Source organism: Heterocephalus glaber, unplaced genomic scaffold (genome assembly GCF_053883595.1).
Source record: "Heterocephalus glaber isolate CG9 unplaced genomic scaffold, H.glaber_assembly_v1.0 deba00001561, whole genome shotgun sequence".
NCBI classification, from domain to species: domain Eukaryota; kingdom Metazoa; phylum Chordata; class Mammalia; order Rodentia; family Bathyergidae; genus Heterocephalus; species Heterocephalus glaber.
Window position 1 is genome coordinate 2,618,090 of NW_028258349.1, and position 19,113 is coordinate 2,637,202.

General features: G+C 49.6%; 1 protein-coding gene across 5 annotated transcripts; it reads left to right on the forward strand.

Moving 5' to 3' along the window:
* Positions 1 to 103: 103 nt before the first annotated feature.
* Arhgap30 (Rho GTPase activating protein 30) lies at positions 104 to 18,560 on the forward strand. Of its 5 annotated transcripts, none has more exons than XM_004858695.4 (12): positions 104 to 1,032; positions 8,105 to 8,207; positions 10,773 to 10,917; positions 11,671 to 11,753; positions 11,897 to 12,004; positions 12,670 to 12,800; positions 13,535 to 13,706; positions 13,785 to 13,888; positions 13,966 to 14,043; positions 14,502 to 14,903; positions 15,834 to 16,099; positions 16,192 to 18,560. In XM_004858695.4, the coding sequence occupies exons 1-12, from the start codon at positions 936 to 938 to the stop codon at positions 17,812 to 17,814; spliced, it is 3,312 nt and encodes a 1,103-aa protein (XP_004858752.2). In that variant the 5' UTR covers positions 104 to 935; the 3' UTR covers positions 17,815 to 18,560. The 5 variants fall into 5 exon arrangements, with proteins under 5 accessions (XP_004858752.2, XP_087047049.1, XP_021095474.2 ...); XM_087190923.1 differs by having other exon boundaries at positions 15,834 to 15,928; XM_021239813.2 differs by having other exon boundaries at positions 983 to 1,032; positions 10,777 to 10,917.
* Positions 18,561 to 19,113: the final 553 nt, after the last annotated feature.

Here is a 19,113-nt window from a genome sequence, read left to right on the forward strand (position 1 = left end):
AGCCTGGAGTGCCATGCCCTGCGTCGGTACCAAGCAGGGTAGAGGCCAGGTACCTGTAGCTGGTAGAGAAAGGCCAAAGCATTGTTTTCCACAGGCTAAGAACCAATGCCTTGGTGTGAAAAATATTTTAAATCTTTTATTGCACTGACACCTTAAAATAGCTATGTGAAGTATACGGCAGTGTATCCTTTTTACAGATAAAGAAACTGAAACTCAAGTTAAATGAGTTCCAGATTGTCAGAGCTGGAAGGATTTAAAGATCATCTAGATTGCATTCTTCATTTCCCGATGTGTGGAAACTGAGGCTCAGTGAAGCACTGTGGCTTGACTGAAGTGATAGGCACATCCGAGGCAGAGCCCGGCAGTTCCTTCCCCGCTGAGCTTTGCACAGCCCTGTGCCGCCTGCTCCCAGGCAAACCTCAGGTCTCCACGTTGGACCTGAGAATTCTGGTCTCTAGAGATGTCAGTCACCTGCTTCACCCCAGGAACCATCACCCCACCCAGGGCTCAGACATCACCTCCCCTCGACCAATGGGTGAGGCCCCAGCCACGGGTGAGGATGTGTCAGCTACCTCCCCCACCCTGGGCCCTGTGGTTACGAAGATGCTCTAACAGGAAGCGGGTTTGAGGAGCTGCACAGCTTCCTGCTCCCCTAGAGCTGTGCAGGGCCAGAAGGCCAGTGCCTGGCTGGGCCACGAGACACGGTTTTGCGCTAGGGTCCCGGCAGCTTCCTCTTCCACAGCCACTTCCGTGTGGCTGGGGCCCCAGAGGCAGGAGCTGCTGTTTGTTGCCCAGGCCACCCTCCACCCCCAGTTTGGAGCCCTCCCCCTGGGCCCAGGCCAAACCCAGTGGCTGGTGGGGATCCCATGGGGGACTGGTAGGGCAAAGGTCTTGGGGAACAGAGGTGGTTGGAACAGGGCTCTGGGGCTCCGGCCATGAAGTCTCGGCAAAAAGGAAAGAAGAAGGGCAACTCGAAGGAGCGGGTGTTTGGGTGTGACCTGCAGGAGCACCTGCAGCAGTCAGGCCAGGAGGGTAAGGAGGCCACCTCAGGGCAGGCGGGTGGGTGGGCAGCTATTGAGCTCCTCCAGCCCCATCTGATCTGAGGGACAGAAGCAGATTCTAGGTGCTCCTGGGGAAGGGGCAGTGGCCCAGAGTCACCACCTAAGAGACCCATGAGGAGGCAGAACAGGAAATGTGACTCAGAAGAAGGCAAGTGGCTCCCTGTGTAACTTTCTGGGGATGGGGTGGTCGTCGAGGCAAGTGGATGGAGAGTTTGGAAACTCAGGAGAGGTGGGTGAGACAGAGGGGAGGGCACCATGATGAGGCACAGGATGGTGGAGCTGAGGTGACCAGGTCAGGAGAGGAGGGGCTGAAGGGACAGTAGACGGTGCTAGGTTTGAATGAAAGGAGACAGGAGAAGCCTCCAGCCCCAACCACAAGAGCCTGAGGGTGGCACTTGGGGAGGAAGGGGCATTCTAGCTGGAGATGAACCCAGGGACAAGGACCTGGCTCCCTGCCACCTTGGTGGGCCACAGGAGGGTGTGGGCCAGTGATGGCCTCTTTCTTCGGTCTCTGTGATCCTCTGACTTTCCATACAGAGGAGAAACAGGCTAATGGTGGATGGCAAGGGGAGAGGCTGCTGAAAGACACTGGGAGATAAAAGTGGTGGCCTCAGGCCTGGTTGGAAGTTGCAAAAGAGGGTGGATGTGGGCCCTGGATGTGGAGGTCACCTGGCTGCTTCCCTTTGGCACCTTGGCGAAGTGGGGTCAGCAGGACCAGGGACCACTCTGGGCTCACCACTGTGGCGTGGAGCAGCCAATCAAAACTGTTTCTTAATTTGACTTGAAATTGAACCCAGGTACCCTGGCTGCCCGGCCCAGCTTGTTTTTGGCCTTCTGAGCTCCTCATAGAGACGGGAACGATTCTTCTCCCCAATTTACCCCACCCCAATCTGTCATTTCCTCTCTGCCCCCTTCTCTGCTGTGCCCGCAGTAGAGGGAGGTGATGGTGGTTCCCAGCTCATTTCCTGCTCTAAGACCCACCCTTTTGCGCCCAGGCACCTCCTTCCCTTTTCTCCTCCCCCAAAGGGCCCCATCCCTTTTGGCCTAAGGGCAGCGAAGGGAAACCCCAGCCCCCCAGGGAAGGGAGTTGAACAGCTGAGGCAGGAGTCTTCCTCTTCTCCCTGGGCGGAATGAACACAGCACAGCCCCTGAGCAGGGCTTACTTCTTAACAAGCAGTCCTCTCTGGAGTGAGGATTCTTGGCTGAGGACCTCATGATTTCACTGGAGATGATGTTCTTCTCTCAGCTTGTTGCAAACTTAGTTCAGCCTCCTCTTCCTGGCATTGCCCTTTCTTGTGGTTCCAACCCTACCTTGAAACGCTGACCCCACTCCTGGCCTCCACCCACCTTCCCAGCCGGTGCAGGGCATGCATCGGGTTGCTGAATCCTGATCCCAAGTGAACCCCAGAGCATGTGAAAAGCACCTCCTGCCCATCACCAGAGCCTCACCTGAGCCCAAGGGCGGAGAGCTAGATCTTGGGTACCAAGTGGCAGTGGTAGCCCCTCTCCCTCCCAGTTATTCCTGGTACAGAGAGGTGGGAAGTGGAAAGACAACGGGTGGCTGGTGATACCTTCTCTCTTTAAGACAAGACCCAGTAAGGAATGAAATGAAAGCCCAGGCCAGAGAGATTTCTGTTTGTGGTGAACTGATCTTCCCTGACAGTCTTGATTTCCCGCATCCTCACAGCCTGGCTCCATCTCCCCCAACTCTTTGCCTCAGTGGCTTTTTCTGCTTCAAGCCTTACATGCACTGAGTTCCTCCTGTTCCTAATCTCATCTCTTCAATACCTTGCTATGGTTTCAAATTTGCCAGGTCCCCAAGCCTCAGGTCCTCCTCCTCGACCCCACTCCCATGCCCTTCCCATCTCCATCCCTTGGACTCCAGCACTCCAACCCCGTCTTGAATTTACATCTCTGACTTATCTGTCTGATGTCTGTCTCCGCCGCAGGTGCCCCCATCTCTCTAACCTGTTAATTTCCCCCATCTCTTGACCCATTTCCTCTCTGGCTCTGACTCCTCATGCTCTTGCAGTGCTCTTTCAGGGCCTTCTCTGCAGATTTGAAATCAACTGAGAAAAGGATGGGGAAGAGCTGGTTTGCCTGATGCTCCTGTGGCAAGGACCTGGGGGTTTATTTATGAGCTAACAGAGTAATGAGGTGGCTCAAAGAGCTACTGTCTCACTGGCCACCCAAGGGCAGAGTACAGCTCCAACAGGGAGGGGCTCCTCGGCTCTGCATTCAGCACTGAGAGCCCAGGAGCAGGGGCAGCCTGGCGAATGGGAGCAGGTCCCGAGGGCACGGATGGTGAACTGTAAGGCTGTGAGGCAGAGGCTAGAGAGGTGATGGGGGTGTGATTTTTTTTTTTCTTTTTGGAGGCAGGATCTCACTGTATAGTTCAGGCTGGCCTTGAACTCGCTGTGTAGTCCATGCTGGCTTTGAATTTGCAGCCATCCTCCTCCTTCAGCCTACAAAGTGCTGGGATTACAGGTGTGAGCCACCAAACCTGGCTGAGGGTGCAAAATCTGAGCAAGTGCTCTTTCAGGATCAGAGAGCGCTAGGCAGCTCTCCCCACTCCCACCCCCCATCCCCAGCCCTTTAAAAAAAATTTTAAGGCTCAGACTTGTGGTCCTCCTGCCTCATCCTCCCAGAGTCCTGAGATTACAGATGTGCACCACCATGCCTAGCTAGGTAGCTCATTCTTTTCTGTTTTTTTGGGTACCAGGGATCGAACTCGGGACTTTGTGCTTGTGAGGCAGGCGGTGGAACCACTGAGCTAAATCCCTGGCCCTCTTTTTTGTTTGTTTGTTTTAGACAGTCTTGCTATGTAGTTCAGGCTGGCCTCAATCTCATAGTGATCCGCCTGCCTCAGCCTCCTGAGTCCTGGGATTATAGGGATGCAGCACCACACCTGGCTATGGCTAGGTGGCTCACTCTTAAACATGGTTTTGCTCTCAGGACCGTGCATGCACACTGTTGGCACTTGCACAGTCCTGAGAGTGAGGATTTCCTTCCTTCCTTAACTCTTGTACTCTAGATACCTCCCTCATTTCATCCGAGTCCTGGCTGAGGTGGGCAGAAGGGCAAAGGGTCTGAAAAACAGGTCAGATGAGGAGAGTTGAAAGATACTGACTGACGGATTCATCGATAGCTTCCTTCATTCTGAATATCTGTACTACTAAGAGCTTGGCATGCTTTCCATAACCTTGAACTACTAAAATACAGAACAAACAAGTGGAGGAATGGATTGAAGAGAAAACAGGCAGATGATCAGCACCCCGAAACTCATGTCAGGTGGTTCCACAGGGTTCCTAGAGATGAGCTTTGAGCTTCTTAGTGGTTAAAGAGATAAACATAATTTATACAAGACTCATAAGGCACATAAGAAGAAAATAGGTGGATGAGGAGAAAAACAGCTTTTTGACTCTGACATCTTAGAGGGATTTCTCTGATGAGTCCCAGTTAAAATCCAATATTTTAGCCAGGTGTGTTGGTGCATGCCTATAATCTCAGCACTCGGGAGGCTGAGGCAGAAGGATCACAAGTTCGAGGCCAGCCTGGGATACATAGTGAATTCAGGGCCAGTCTGAACTATGAAGTGAGACCCTGTCTCAAAAAAAAAAAAAAATCCAATATTTTGTTTTGTTGAGACAGGGTCACACTATGTAATTCAGGCTGGACTTGAACTCACTTTAGCTCAGGCCAGCCTCAAACTCATGGGGATTTTCCAGAGGCTCCTGCAGTGTCTCTAGTCCCCATCTGCCCAGCATGTAATGCAGGCCTGAGAAAAAAATACACTAAGAGACAGAACTAGGAGAGAAAGCGGGGTGCTGGGACGACCAGTGCCAGTGCAATTGACAAAGCCCTGGCCAGTCCCAGGCACTGACTTTTTTTTTCTTTTGGTACTGGGGATCAAACTTAGGACCTTGCGCTTTCAAGACAGGCAGCTGAACCACTGAGCTAAATCCCGGCCAGCCACTGACGTTTATTGACAATCAATTGGGTTAAAGGTGAGCTATGAGTGATTTCTATGGAAATGTAAACAAGGCTCAGACTGGACAAGACAAAGCATTCTCAAATTAGGAACAAATAGACAAAATATATGATTGTAACCAGAATATTGTCCTTCTAGTCTGAAGGTTTTATTATTTTTTTTAGGTACCTGGGATCGAACTCAGGACCTTGCACTTCCAAAGAAGGGGGTGAAACCACTGAGCTAAATCCCTGGTCCTGAAGGATTTAGTTGTGGGAACGGAATTTGGGTGTGAGTTTCTCTGACCTTGTCACTCAGGCTTTGGCCAGACTCACTTCTATAAAGGAGCCAGTTATGGGCTTAACTCTTTACAGCCAGCCTTGGGGATAATCAATATTACAGTCCTCTGCAGTGATCTTCCTGTCTCAGCCTCCCAAGTGCTGGGAAAAAGATCCAATATTTTGTCATAAGGAATATTCTTTATGAAATCTCCAAGGGATATCAGTGATTTGTATAACTGATGGATTAATCCATGGAGTCATTCAACAAACATTTGAACATTGACACTACATCTGTGCTAATGCTGGCAGTATGTTACCGTTGTTAGGAGGTATAGATACAAGAAAACTAATGCTGGGCTGGAATTTAGCACAGTGGTTTAGCCCCCTGCCTCAAAAGTACAACCTCCTGAGTTCCATCCCTGGTACCAAAAATAAAAAAACAAAACTAATGCTAACAAAGTGCAACACAGTACTGTAATACAGATACAAGAAGGACGGGGTGGGATCTCAAATACAGATATAAGCAAAGGGTTCAGAATTGGAGGCTGTTTATTTATTTATTTTGTACTAGGGATTGAAGCCAGGTCCTTTTACACGGTAGTTAAGGGACTCTACCCATGAGCTACATCCCTAGTCCCTGGGAATGTGATGTTTTGTGTTGCGATACTGAAGATCAAACCCAGAACTTCATGCTTCTAGGCAAGTACTTTATCACTGACCTATATCCCAGCTCTATTTTGTTTTTTGGTGTTTGGTTTTTGTTTTGAGACAAGTCTTACTATGTAGTTCAGGCTGGCCTCGAACTCACAGTGATCCTCCTGCCCCAGCCTCCTCAGTAACTGAGACTATAAGCAATGTGTCACTGTGCCACTAGGAGATGGTGTTTGAGATATGCTTTGAGGAATGTATAAGAGTTCACTAGTCAGAGGGCTGGGGATATAGCTCAGCAGCATAGCACCTGCCTGGCAAGTGCAAGGCCTTGAGTTTGAGTCCTGGTACCCCCAAAAAAGAGTTCACCAGTCAGAGGGGAGGATATTTCCAGGAAAGAGAATAACATGAGTGTCAGTCTGTTTTGTGTTGCTATAGCAGAATACCTGGACCAGGGTAACTTATAAAGAGATTTATTTGGCTCCCAATTCTGGAGGGTTCAGACAGCTTGGTGCCAACATCCTGGCAAGGGTCACCTGATAGTGTCACAGTGTGGCAGAGAAGTGGAAAAGGAGCTAGCTGTATGCAGCAGGAACCAAACACCTGGGTGTCCTTGCTTATATCAATCCATTCCCATGAGAATTAAGCAGCTTCACAAGACTCATCCCACTCCCAAGTTTCCCATGACCTAACTGCCATCCACCAGGCCACTCCTCTTAAATGTGTCCCTGCCACACTGGGGACCAAGTTTCTAGCACATGAGTCTTTGAAGGCCAAATCACATCCACACTGTGATGATGAGTCACGGTACCTATTTGTTCATGAACTTGTCAAGGGCTGGATTGTAGAGTTTGTCAGGGAAATGGCTACAGGTGAAAATGGAATGATAGCTGAACTTGGCCTGTGAGGGTCTTACATACCAAGCTGAGGAGTTTATGCTTCATTCTGTATCGGTAAGGTAAGCAATGGGTACTTGGCTGGAGCAGGGCTGGGGGCATGTGTAGCAAAAGATTTAAAACAAGGAAGCGCTTGGGAAATAGAACTATGTGGCTTCATGGAGTGGAGATTCAACACATGGTTTTCGAGGACCTATCGTGTCCATTTATCATGGTTTCTATCTGACATCAAGTCAGATAATATGAGGAATACAAAGACAGGTCACACTTAAATCTTGTCCTGAAGAGCTGGGCATGGTGGCACATGCCTGTAATCCTGGCCCACAGGAGGCTGAGGCAGGAGGATCATGAGTTCCAGGGTTAGGTGGGGCTGCATAGTGAGTTCAAGGCCAGCCTGTACTACACAGTTATACTGTCTCAAAAACAACAGCAATAACGAAACAACCCAAACAAACAAAAACCAAAAATCTTATCTGTAAGAGCTTACAGTCTACTGACAGGAAGGAGAGAGAATACAGCTTTTTGCTGCATTGAATTGAATCCTGGCTCTGGTGGGATGCTGCTGGGCACTGGTTACTTCTTTGATCCTCAGTTTTCTTATCAGTGAAATGGGAAGTAGCAGATGTAATTTACAAGACTAAATGACAGCACACACACAAGCAATAAGCACAGCGCCTGGCACAGAGCACTTCCCCCTTTGGAAGTCAGTCACTGTTTCACGTACTTTCCTATAGCAGAACTAATAGCCATGAGCTTTCTAACCAGAGGGGGTGCTTCAAAAGACCCCCATTAAGCTGAGCATGGCAGTGCATGCATATAGCCCCACTACCGGGAAGGCTGAGGTGGAGGATCACACAACTTCAGGAGTTTGAGGCTAGCCTGGAGGGGTTTATACCAAGGCTCCAGGACTAGGGGGTAGAGATACTGCAGAGGTTGACAGGTTGGAGTGGGTGCTCTATGACAATCTTTCTGACAAGTTTGTTGGTTTTTTTGGATTTTGCTTGTTTTTGTTTTTAGTTTTTTTGAGACAGGATCTTGTAGCCCAGGTTGGCCTCAAACTCATGATCCTCCTGCCTCAGTCTCCTGAGTTCTGGGATTACAGGCTCCATGTACCATCATGAATGTCTGAAAAGCATTTGTTCCATGAGGTCTGCCCTCAATGTCCCCAACCCGTTTCCCCGATGCTTCCATCTCTCAGATCCCTACAGACTTTCTGATTTCTTGCTCTTTGCCTGTCTGTGTCTCCAGTGCCCCAAGTGCTAAGGAGCTGTGCAGAGTTTGTGGAGGAGTATGGTGTGGTGGATGGGATTTACCGCCTCTCAGGGGTCTCCTCCAACATCCAGAAGCTCCGGTGAGTCACACGGCAGTGTGGAAGGGCTCTGTGGCTAGGAGGCCAGAAGGCCAGGGATCCAGAGGGCCATGGTAAGAGCTGCTGGGGAAAGCAGAGAGAAAGGGTGAGGGGAATGCAGAGAGAGGTACTGTCCCAGGGTGGAGCTTGGGCGAAGCAGAGACCATGGGCTGAGGCCCTACACACACACACACACACACACACACACACACACACACACACACACACACACCTCGTAAACACACACACATATAATTTCTACTCCCACATATATCATTCCCATATATATCCACTTAGCTTTTTAAAAAAAATTAGATAGGACTCACATACCATAAAATTCACTATTTAAAAATGTATACTTCAGCTGGGGATTTAGCTCAGTGGTTCTGGCGCCTGCCTTGCAAGTGCAAGGTCCCGAGTTCGATCCCTGGTACCAAAAAAACAAAACAACAACAAACAAACAGACAAACAAAAAAATCTATACTTCAAAGCCTAGTGCCACGGCACATACCAGTAATCCCAGCTACTTGGGAGCCTGAGGCAGGAGGATTGCAAGTTTGAGGTCAACCTGGGCAATTTAGCAAGACCTTGTCTCAGAATAGGAAATAAAAAAGACTGGAGATGTAGTTCAGTGATAGAGTCCCCCTGGGTTCAATCCCTAGTACTGGAAAAAAGTATAATTCAATGGTTTTTAGTATATTCACAACATTGTGCAACCATCATCACTATCTAATTCCAGAACATTCCATCATCCCCCAAAGAAACTCAGTGTCCATTAGTAGTCACTCCACATTTCCTCTTCACTGAGTTCCTGGCAACCACTAATCTGTTTTCTGTCTCTATAGATTTGCCTACTCTGAACATTTCATAAAAATGGGGTGCTATGTGTCTATGTAGTTTGTATTCTCACTTAGAATCTTTTCAAGGGTCATGCATGTTGTAGCATGTACCAGTTCTTTCTTCCTTTCTATGGATGAACAATATCCCATTGTACAGCTTTATTATGTTTTGTTTATTCATCCATCAGCTGATGGCTACTTGGGTTGTTTCTGCCTTTTGTCTGTTGTGAATAATTCTGCTAGTGTGTTTTGTGGATATACATTTTTCAGTTCTTTTGAGTCTATACCTAAAAGTGGAATTGCTGAGCCAATTGATAACGAACTATATTTTAAACTTTTAAAGTAACTTCCAGGGCCAGGAATTTAGCTCAGTGGTTCTGGTTCCTGCCTCGCAAGTGCAAGTGCCTGAGTTCGATTCCCGGTAACAACAGCAACAAAAAAAGTAACTTCCAAACTGTTTTTTCATAGCTGCTGTGTTATTTTACTTTTTACTAGCGATGTATGAGGCTCCAGTTTCATCACAATCCCTGGGAACAATTGCTACTGTATCTCTCTTATTATAGCCATCCTGGTGGGTATGAACTGATATTACAATTTATATTTTTATTTCCCTAGTAGCTAATGATGTTGAACATCCTTCTACGTGCTTATTGGTCACTTATATTTCTTCTTTGGAGAAATGCTTATTCAAATCCTTTGTTATTTGTTTTTATTTTCTTCCCTTGGTACTGGAAATGGAGCCCAGGGCTTTCCATATGCTAGTCAGGTATTCCACCACTAAGCTATATCCTCAGCCCTACCCATTTTTAAACTAGGTTATTTGGGTTTTTGTTTTATTTTGTTGGTTCACTGAGTTATAAGAGGTCTTTACATATTCAAAATGAAAATATTTTCTCCCAGTCTGTAGATTTTCTTTTTGGCATGGTTCTGGGGATCGAATCTAGAGTTCACTTTGTTGTTATTGTTTTTTGAGACAGGTGTCACTATGTAGTTCAAGTGTCCATGAACACTTTGTAGCCCAAGTTGGGCTCAAATTTATGGCAACCCTCTTGACTCAGCCTCCTGAATGCTGGGATTACAGGTGCGTGCCACCATTCTGGGCTAAAGTTCATTTTCTTTTTTCTTTTCTTTATTTTTTTTTGATACCAGGGATCGAACTCAGGTCCTTGCGCTTGTGAGGCAGGCACAGTGCCACTGAGCTAAATCCCCAGCTAAAATTCATTTTCTTGAGAATGTCCTTTGATATGCAAAAGTTCCCATTTTTGATGTTCAATTATCTATTTTCTTTGGCTGCTTGTGCTTTTGATGTTATATTTGAGTAACTGTTGGCAAATCCAACCAAGGTCACAAAGGTTCACACGTTTCTAACAGTTACATCTGTCCATTGTTACACTTACCCAGAGGTGCACATTTAGGTCCACTACCCCAGTCTCCTGACTCCACATAACCCCTACATTGCTACCCACAGCTACAGTGACGTCCTTGACCTAACCTGTCCATGCACAAACCACTTACCTATCCATACCCACACCTACATGTCACGTACACAGCGCCATAAGTGCTGGCCATATGTTATGTACACATACCCCAAGATGTATGTACACATACTCTGTCCTTGTGCCACACGTGTCACCCCGTAAGCCTGTGTGGAGCCATCTCTACAGCTCTGGTACCCTCTCCCCACTCTACCCCTTATCCTCCCACTCCTGAGCACTCTGCACGTCCCCAGGCAGGAGTTTGAGACAGAGCGGAAGCCAGACCTGCGGCGGGATGTTTACCTGCAGGACATTCACTGCGTCTCCTCCCTGTGCAAGGCCTATTTCAGAGAACTGCCGGATCCCCTGCTCACTTACCGGCTGTATGACAAGTTTGCTGTGAGTTGAGAGTGGGGGTTAATGGTGGAAGAGGAAAACCAGAGGTGGCCACTCTGGTTTTGACAGGTGTATCACAGGCCAACCAGAGTCCTCATGATCCTGAATGCCAGAGGCCACAGCAAAGCAGTCTGGGGAAAAGATCTTTCCTCCCCAAATCTCCTGACCCTGCTCCCTCTGCCCTGCCTTGGGTCTGTCTTCCTTTCCTTCTCCCTCCATAGTGTCCTCCCCCTAAGGCCCTCAGGCTGCACCCAGACTTCAGGAGATAGAGAAGAAGAGCACTTATTTGAAGTCAAAACTTTTTTCAGGGATGCCCTGCCATGAACTGTAATTGTATGTTGAACCTCTTTTGAATGAGAAAACACATGACAAAATTGGTTTCCTGAATTGAGTAACACTTTGAATAAGTTGCACTTTATTGTGCAAGACATTGAGGGACCCTGGACAGCAGTGGTGCCCTGCTCAGCCCACACAGGGTGGATGTAGGACAACTGTGTAGTCCCTGAAACCCCAGGGCCAAGCTTTACCAATGAGGATGATGAGGCAGGGAATGGCAGTGAGTTACTCCAGGTCAGAAAACTATTGAGCAGCACATTCAAGATTCAGCTGCTATCTTTTATGAAATCTGAGGTCTTTCTGCTATTCTGAGTGCTGGAGGATCAGGGTGGGAGCAGTGTGACCTTCAGCAGACTGGCCCTGAGGGCTTGGCTTGCTGGATCACCAACTCCTGCTTCTTACACCCTTCTCCTCCATCAGGAGGCTGTTGCTGTGCAATTAGAGCCTGAGCGCTTGGTCAAGATTCTAGAGGTGCTTCGAGAACTGCCTGCCCCCAACTACAGGTGTGTGAGGCTCCCTCCCTGGGAGGGTGGGAGGCTCCCCCCGCCAACCCAGTCTCTCTCCCCACTGCTGCTGGGCTTGTCCCTCCCAGCTCCCAGGCCTGGTCGGGGTGTTCCCTGTGTGATCCCTGCCCCACTTTCTGCAGGACTCTGGAGTTTCTCATGAGACACTTAGTGCACATGGCCTCATTCAGCGCCCAGACCAACATGCATGCACGCAACCTGGCCATTGTGTGGGCCCCCAACCTGCTGAGGTGGGTGTGTGGGGGCGGTGTGTGGTGTGGGGATCCTAGGAGGCCTTAACTTCCGGAAGGCTGTTCCTAGGATGGGGTGTGGCTATGTGAGTACACTGCAGAACAGGGTGGGATCTCATGAATGAGTTGAGTGGGATGAGGCCCACCCATTCGAGCCCCTTCTCTGAGATCAAGTCAAGTCCATAAAGGGAAGGCCTTTGCTTTTTCCTACCCTCTACCCCTGAGGCCCAGGACAGGAATATGAGAGGTCCTTGCCTAATGTTTGTTGATCAAATGTTGTTCAGTCTATTGGAGAACTGGCAGAGTATCACTCACAGTGGAACAGGCATTGTGAAATGCAGCACTTCTCCTAGTCTATCTTGTACCACAGTGTGAGGAGATGTGCAAAGAAATTAAAGATTAATCCTGAGGTGTCCAAGGAAGGCTTCCTGGGGGAAGTGGCATTTGAGACTTGCACATGTTCATGGCTTAAGAGGTGGAGATGAGCTAAAGGGGAAGCAAGCGAGAGAGTATGAGGCAGTGGTGGCGAACCTACGGGATGCATGCTGCAGCTGGCTGTTTGAAAGCTCTAAAAGGTTCACTATCATTGGTATAAGGGTTTTCAGGGAGAGTTTGGATGGGAAACTGTGGCGAGGCTGGGGGAGCACAGCTCCACATCTCCACAGGTCTAAGGACATAGAGGCCTCAGGCTTCAATGGGACAGCGGCCTTCATGGAGGTGCGAGTGCAGTCCATCGTCGTGGAGTTCATCCTCACGCACGTGGATCAGCTCTTTGGGGGCGCAGCCCTCCTCTCTGGTCAGTGTCCTTCATGTCCGTCACATATCACCACTCTCAGTCTGGGGAGTCTTATCAGAGTCTTCCTTCCTTTCTTTCTTTCTTTCTTTCTTTCTTTCTTTCTTTCTTTCTTTCTTTTCTTTTCCAGTATTTGGGATTGAACCCAAGGCCTTCGCAATGAGATACATCTCCAGTCCTTTTTTAGTTTTTATTTTGAGATAGGGTCTCAGTAATTCACTAAGTTGCCCAGGCTGGGTTTCAACTTGTGATTCTCCTGTCTCAGCCTCTTAGTGTGCTGAGATTATAGGCTTGCACCATCCTGCCTACCTTTGTCAGAGTTTTAAACAACATTGAAGGTTAACTAGTTCAGTTTCGCCATTTTGAAGACGGGAAAACTGAGTCTTGAGAATTGTTGGTGATGGTCAGTCACGTGGAGAGGATCTTGGAGAGATAACAGTGGAGTCAGGCCCCTTTGCTGTCCGTCCAAGGCATAGCTTGACCTCCAAGTCATTATCCTGGCTCCCAAAGCTAGTGACAGCTCACCTCATCCCCACCCCACTAGGCCAGTGTCCTGGGATCTGCTGGCCCTCTTTGTTCATGAGAACATGTTCTTGTGGAGCTGTAAATGGAGGGACTGTATTCTGGGACCACTGACTATATCCCCAGTTGGCAGTTGGTGAGGGGACATGAAGGGCTGGGGTGCCTGATGTCTCTCTCTGGGCTCTGTTCTTCACCAATTCCTTTTCTTTTCCTAGGTGGTGAGATGGAGAGTGGATGGCGATCAACTCCAGGGGCCCGGGCATTAGGCAACCCTGATGACCTCATGCCCAGGTCTCTACCTTGCCACGTGCCTAGCGTCCTGCAAGCTGGTGATGGACCCCCTCAGATACGGCCCTACCACACTATCATTGAGATTGCAGAGCACAAGTAAGGCCTCCTCAGAGCCCTCCTCGCCTGCACTGATCACCAAGCTCCAATCCCCAATTATTTCTCCATCACCTGCAGGAGGAAGGGATCTTTGAAAGTCAGGAAGTGGAGATCTATCTTCAATCTGGGTCGCTCTGGTCATGAGACAAAGAGAAAACTTCCACGGGGGGCTGAGGACAGGGGTAAGTGTGGGCAGAACAGGGGGGCTCTGGCAAGGATTTGCAAGGCCCTTGGCTCTGTGCACATCCCTGTCTTTCAGAGGACAAACCCAATAAAGGGACACTGCGGCCAGCCAAGAGCATGGACTCACTGAGTGCTGCAGTTGGGGCCAGTGATGGTGAGTATAGGGATGCTCTCCTGGGTGTGCCTATGCAGTGTGAGCAATAGTGCAGGCCTGTGTGTGGTTGTAAACGTGACCAAAAATATTTAATGAGTGCTGATTATTATACGCCAGCCATTGTGGATAGATGCCAAGTTTACATTGGTGAGCTTATCATCTACTCTATGGGCCAGTCCATGAATGTTTGTACAGGAAGGGACCATGTGGGGCATGGTGGTGGAGGGGAATAATGGCCAGTGACTGTAATTGCAGGGAGGGAAAGGGGTTTCCTAGGTATGTGTAGATGAGGTGACTTTTGGCCTGCTGGCTGGGCAGAGGCTATACAGTAATGGCCAAGGGAAGTCAGGCCTGGTACTTTCTAAGCTGCCCTGCAGTGAGCTTTCTCCAGAGCCTTCCAGAGGTGGCTAGGCCCTTGAAAGCTGAGACTGTTGCCTCCCTGGCCCTCTCCTCCACAGAGCCAGAGGGTTTGGCAGGGCCCAGCAGTCTCGGTCCAGGCCCACTGCTTTCTGAGAGTTTGGAGAACAATTCTATGGAGACAGTAGAGGGTGAACAGGAGCCTGAAGCAGAGGCACCAGGTGGCACGAACTCGGAGCCAGGCACACCGAGAGCTGGGCGGTCAGCCATCCGGGTTGGAGGCAGCAGCCGTGCAGAACGCTGTGCTGGTGTCCACATCTCAGACCCCTACAACGTCAATCTCCCGCTGCACATCACCTCGATCCTCAGTGTGCCTCCCAATATCATCTCCAACGTCTCCTTGGCCAGGCTCACCCGTGGCCTTGAGTGCCCTGCCCTACAGCCCCGGCCAAGCCCTGCCTCTGGCCCTGGTCCTGGCCCTGGCCTTGGCCCTGGACCCCCAGGTGAGGACCCAGGGATTGCTGAGGACTGGAAAGAGCACCAGACTTTAGGCTGAATTCTTATGTTGAGGATGTACCTCAGGATGGTAAAGGCCTTAGCCTACATGCTTTGGGGTGGTTACCTTTAGCTGCCTCACTGAATTCAGGATTGGGGTGCCCAGCAATGTGATCAGGTGGTGTGAAATCTACAGAGAGGGGCTCTCTGGCAGCCTTCAGATGACTGATGTACCCAAGGATGGGGTCTGTGTCACACACACAGCAGGAATTACTAAATACAAGGGTAGGATTTTTATGATAGGTGGTGGTAATAATCACAGTAGCATTAACAGCTAACTCCTACCAAGGGTTTATTATGTGCCAAGGGCTGTGTTAGGCACTTTGTAGGCATCATCTCTTTTCATTTTCTCAACATCTTATGACATAGGTATTATTGTTATCCTTATATTACTGCAGTGGAACCTGAGACTTAGGTTAAGCAATTGCAATTAACTCAGATAGGAAGAGGCAGAGCTGGGATTTGATCCTTGCTCTGACTCCAGTTCCTGAAGTGGCACAGATGAGAAGTCCTGAGGCAGCATGGGACAAGGGTAAGGACATGGGATGTAGAATTAAGTATCCTTGGGTTCAGATTTTGGCGGTGTGACTTTGGACAAGTTGCACAATCTCTCTGAGTCTCAGGCAATGCCCTATGTAATAGTTTGTTTTGCAGAGAAAATAAGATGATTTGTAAAATGTAAAACAGCATTTGGCACCTGGTAGGGGCTCCACAATGGTAGCTGTAAGCCGCTACTTAGGGATGCTGGTCTGAGGGGATCAGCTACTCAAAGTAGCTGTATTGGGTCCCTACCACGTCATTGTGACAAAGACCCACACTGAAAAGGGTCAGGGCTAGCCTTGACTTTTGTGTTCCTGGGACTATCTCTCCCTCAACAGATGAGAAGTCGGAGGCAAGGCCAGCCCCAGGTCCTGTGGCTGACTCAGGCCCAGTGGACATGATTCCTGCTCTGGAGGACTGCCTGTCCCAGGAGGTGCAGGATTCCTTCTCCTTCCTAGAGGACTCAAGCAGCTCAGAGCCTGAGTGGGTGGGGGTGGAGGATGGGGAGGTGGCCAAGGCAGGAGCAACAGGAACAGCGTTCTCCCCTGGGGAGGACGACCCTGGGATGGGCTACCTGGAGGAGCTCCTGGGAGTTGGGCCTCAGGTAAGGAGGAGCCGCACTGGGTTTGAGGGTGGTATGGAGTCCAGAGGATAGACAGGGCCACCTCATTCTGAGCCACCATGCTGTGCCTACAGGTGGAAGAATTCTCGGTAGAGCCACCCCTGGATGACCTGTCTCTGGATGAGGCGCAGTACGTTCTGGCTCCCAGCTGCTGTTCCCTAGACTCTGCTGGCCCCAAGCCTGAAGTGGAGGAGGAAAATGGGGAAGAAGTCTTCCTGAGTGCTTATGATGACCTAAGTCCTCTTCTGGGTCCTCAATCCCTGACGTGGGAGAGTGTAGGGAGTATGGAGGAAGAGGCAGTAGGGTTTGAAAGACAAGCTCCAAGGCGGGCTGAAGAAGAGCAAGAATGCTGGGGAGTTGGGGAGGACAAGGAGCCGGAGCCTGGAAAGACACTGAACATCAGAGAAGAGGCCAAGGGGGGTTCAGAGATGGAGGTGGTGGATGGAAAGGGTGGCGAGGAAGGGGAGGGGGCTGAAGGAAGCCAAGAGGGGATAATTAGCTTGGAAGAAGCCAACGGGGAAGAGAAGGAGGCCAAGGGAGAGAAGTCCCAAGGACAGGAGGCAGTTGAAGATATAGAGGAAGCTAAGAATGTGCAGGAACCAAGAGGAGAACAGGATAAAGACAGGGAGAAGGAAAAACAAATCAAAAGAGAAGAGGCTCAGCAAGGAGGAGAGGAAGCCCCCCTAGAAGTTGGAAGGGACCCAGAGCACGGGACCCAGGAACACCCTGTTGCTAAGGAGAAGTGGGATGTACACAAACAAGAGGCCGAGGGAGGCCGACAGCGTGAGGTCAAAGAGCAGAAGGGGGATGAAGATCATAAGGCAAGAGAAGACCAAGGACATGGTGAAGACGGCAGAAGCCCAGAAGCCGCAGCTGAATCAGGCGTGGTCATCAAGGAACCGGAGTGTGGGGCTGAACAGGCAGAGAGAGACCAGAGGGCTGGAGATGGCCATTTGGAAGAAGGGACCCTCTTTGAAGGGCCAGGTGTAGAGTTCCTAGAAGTTGACAGTACCAACGAGGGCAACATCCAGTTTTCTGAGATGGAACAGGCAACCCCACAGCCACCCCAGGCAGAGGAGACAGAAACTGAGGGACGGCTGAGCTCTGTGGGCTGTGATCTGTGCCCCTGTCCCTTTGGGTCAGCTGGTAGTGTGGGCATGCGCCTGACTTCCAGCCTGGTTCATGTCCAGCAGGTTCGCTCTGTACCTGTAGTGCCCCCTAAACCACAGTTTGCCAAGGTGCCCAGTACAATGTGTAGCAAAATCCACGTGGCACCTGCAAACCCATGTCCAAGGCCTGGGCGGCTTGATGGGATTCCTGGAGAGAGGGCATGGGTGTCCCGAGCTTCCCGAGCTTCTTGGAGGAATGGGGGCAGTCTTTCCTTTGATGCTGCTGTGGCACTGGCCCGGGACCGCCAGAGGACAGAGGCTCAGGGAGTTCGGCGGACCCAGACCTGCACTGGGGGTGGGGACTACAGCCTCATCCACAGAACCTCCCCGTGTCACACCATCCCTGCCTATTCACCTCGGCCCCTTAGCTGCCTGGAGCTCCCGCCTGAAGGTACGGAAGATTCTGGACCCCGGAGTCGGCTTAGTCTGCCCTCCAGAGAACCCCAGCCTCCTGTCCCCCTGTTGTCCCCTCAACGCAGATCATATGCATTTGAAACACAAGTGAGCCCTGGGAAAGGAGGACTGTGATTAGGAACCATGCACTGGGCAGAGCAGACCAACAAGTTAACCTGGAATCTCTGGGCTCCCTGACTGGCTGTCCCTTCTGCTTCCCGAGCAGCTGTAGTGTCCCCGTGTACAGGTTTTGGCCCTCCAGCAACTCTTTTTGACTGTGGGAGGCACCATCTTGGTGGGTTTACTTCAGCTTGCCTCAGACACAAAGCACTCTTAAGAGATTCTCAAGAAAGTCAGCAAGATCCTGTTCCCATGAAGCGTGGTCATTGACCAAAGGGAACACAAAGAAGACAGAAAACTTAGAGACTTTTCAAAGTGAAGAATAAGAGGGGGAATTCCAACCAAGCTCCTTCTCTGAGGCTTCTCTTTGCAGAAGTCCAAGGTAGGGGCGGAGAATACAAGATCAGGTCGGAGTTCACGTACAGAAACTTCTAGAACTTCCCATTCTTGTTCTGTTCTTAGCCCCTTAGATATCTTCTGTCCCGCTTAGCTCCAGTTTAGGAGGAACATGTCCAAGAAGCTCTTTGAATCCCCAGTGTTTGTTGGAAGGACTGGACCCCATCCTTTGTCTCTCATCATCTTACAGAAGAGAAGTCCCATACAGATTGCTCTTTTTCCTTTGGAATAATTTCCTCCCATTTTAGGAGAGGGGAATGGGATGACAGAGGACCTAGGATTGCTTCTCCATACAGGTGGGGCCACAGGCCCCACTCTAGTAAGGGTGAATGTTTCAGAATAAAAGTTGTATTTTTACATTTGAACAGCATGGTGACTCATTAAAGTTTTGGGTGATAAGGATCATATTTTCATGTATTTAGCCAAATGTCAAGGAGGGGGGATGCTCTTCCTTGGCTGTTGTCAAGGAAACTTGTGGCTAGAAACTAGAGCTGGGTTCATGGTGGTCAGGAAATGGGGAAGAGAAACTTACATTTACATAATGCTCATTTTGTGCCAGGAACTGAGCTAGATACGCTGTGTAGATAAAAACTTCACCTTTTATTTCATCGAATCCACATAACAATTCTGTACATTTTACAGATGAGGAAACTAAGGTTCAATTAAGTCAAAATACTTTGCCAAAGGGCCCGGGATTTAGCTCAGTGGCACTGTGCCTGCCTTGCAAGGGCAAGGTCCTGAGTTTGATTGATCTCCAGTACCAAAAAACCCCCCAAAAAACCAAAACCCAAAAACTTTGCCAAAGATCTGAAAGATGTGGCAGAGGTGGGTTTGAGGTCAGGATTCATCTAACCCCAGGGTCTGAATTCTTCCTATTATATCATAATACTCAAAATCCTTTATCAGTACATTCTGAAT

Bases quoted from the DNA above. Each gene is read 5' to 3' on its own strand.
- Arhgap30 (XM_004858695.4), top strand. From the start codon at position 936: ATGAAGTCTCGGCAAAAAGGAAAGAAGAAGGGCAACTCGAAGGAGCGG. The intron at 13,889-13,965 runs GTAAGTGTGGGC...CCTGTCTTTCAG, and splicing joins ACGGGGGGCTGAGGACAGGG to AGGACAAACCCAATAAAGGG. The intron at 14,904-15,833 runs GTGAGGACCCAG...CTCCCTCAACAG, and splicing joins CCTTGGCCCTGGACCCCCAG to ATGAGAAGTCGGAGGCAAGG.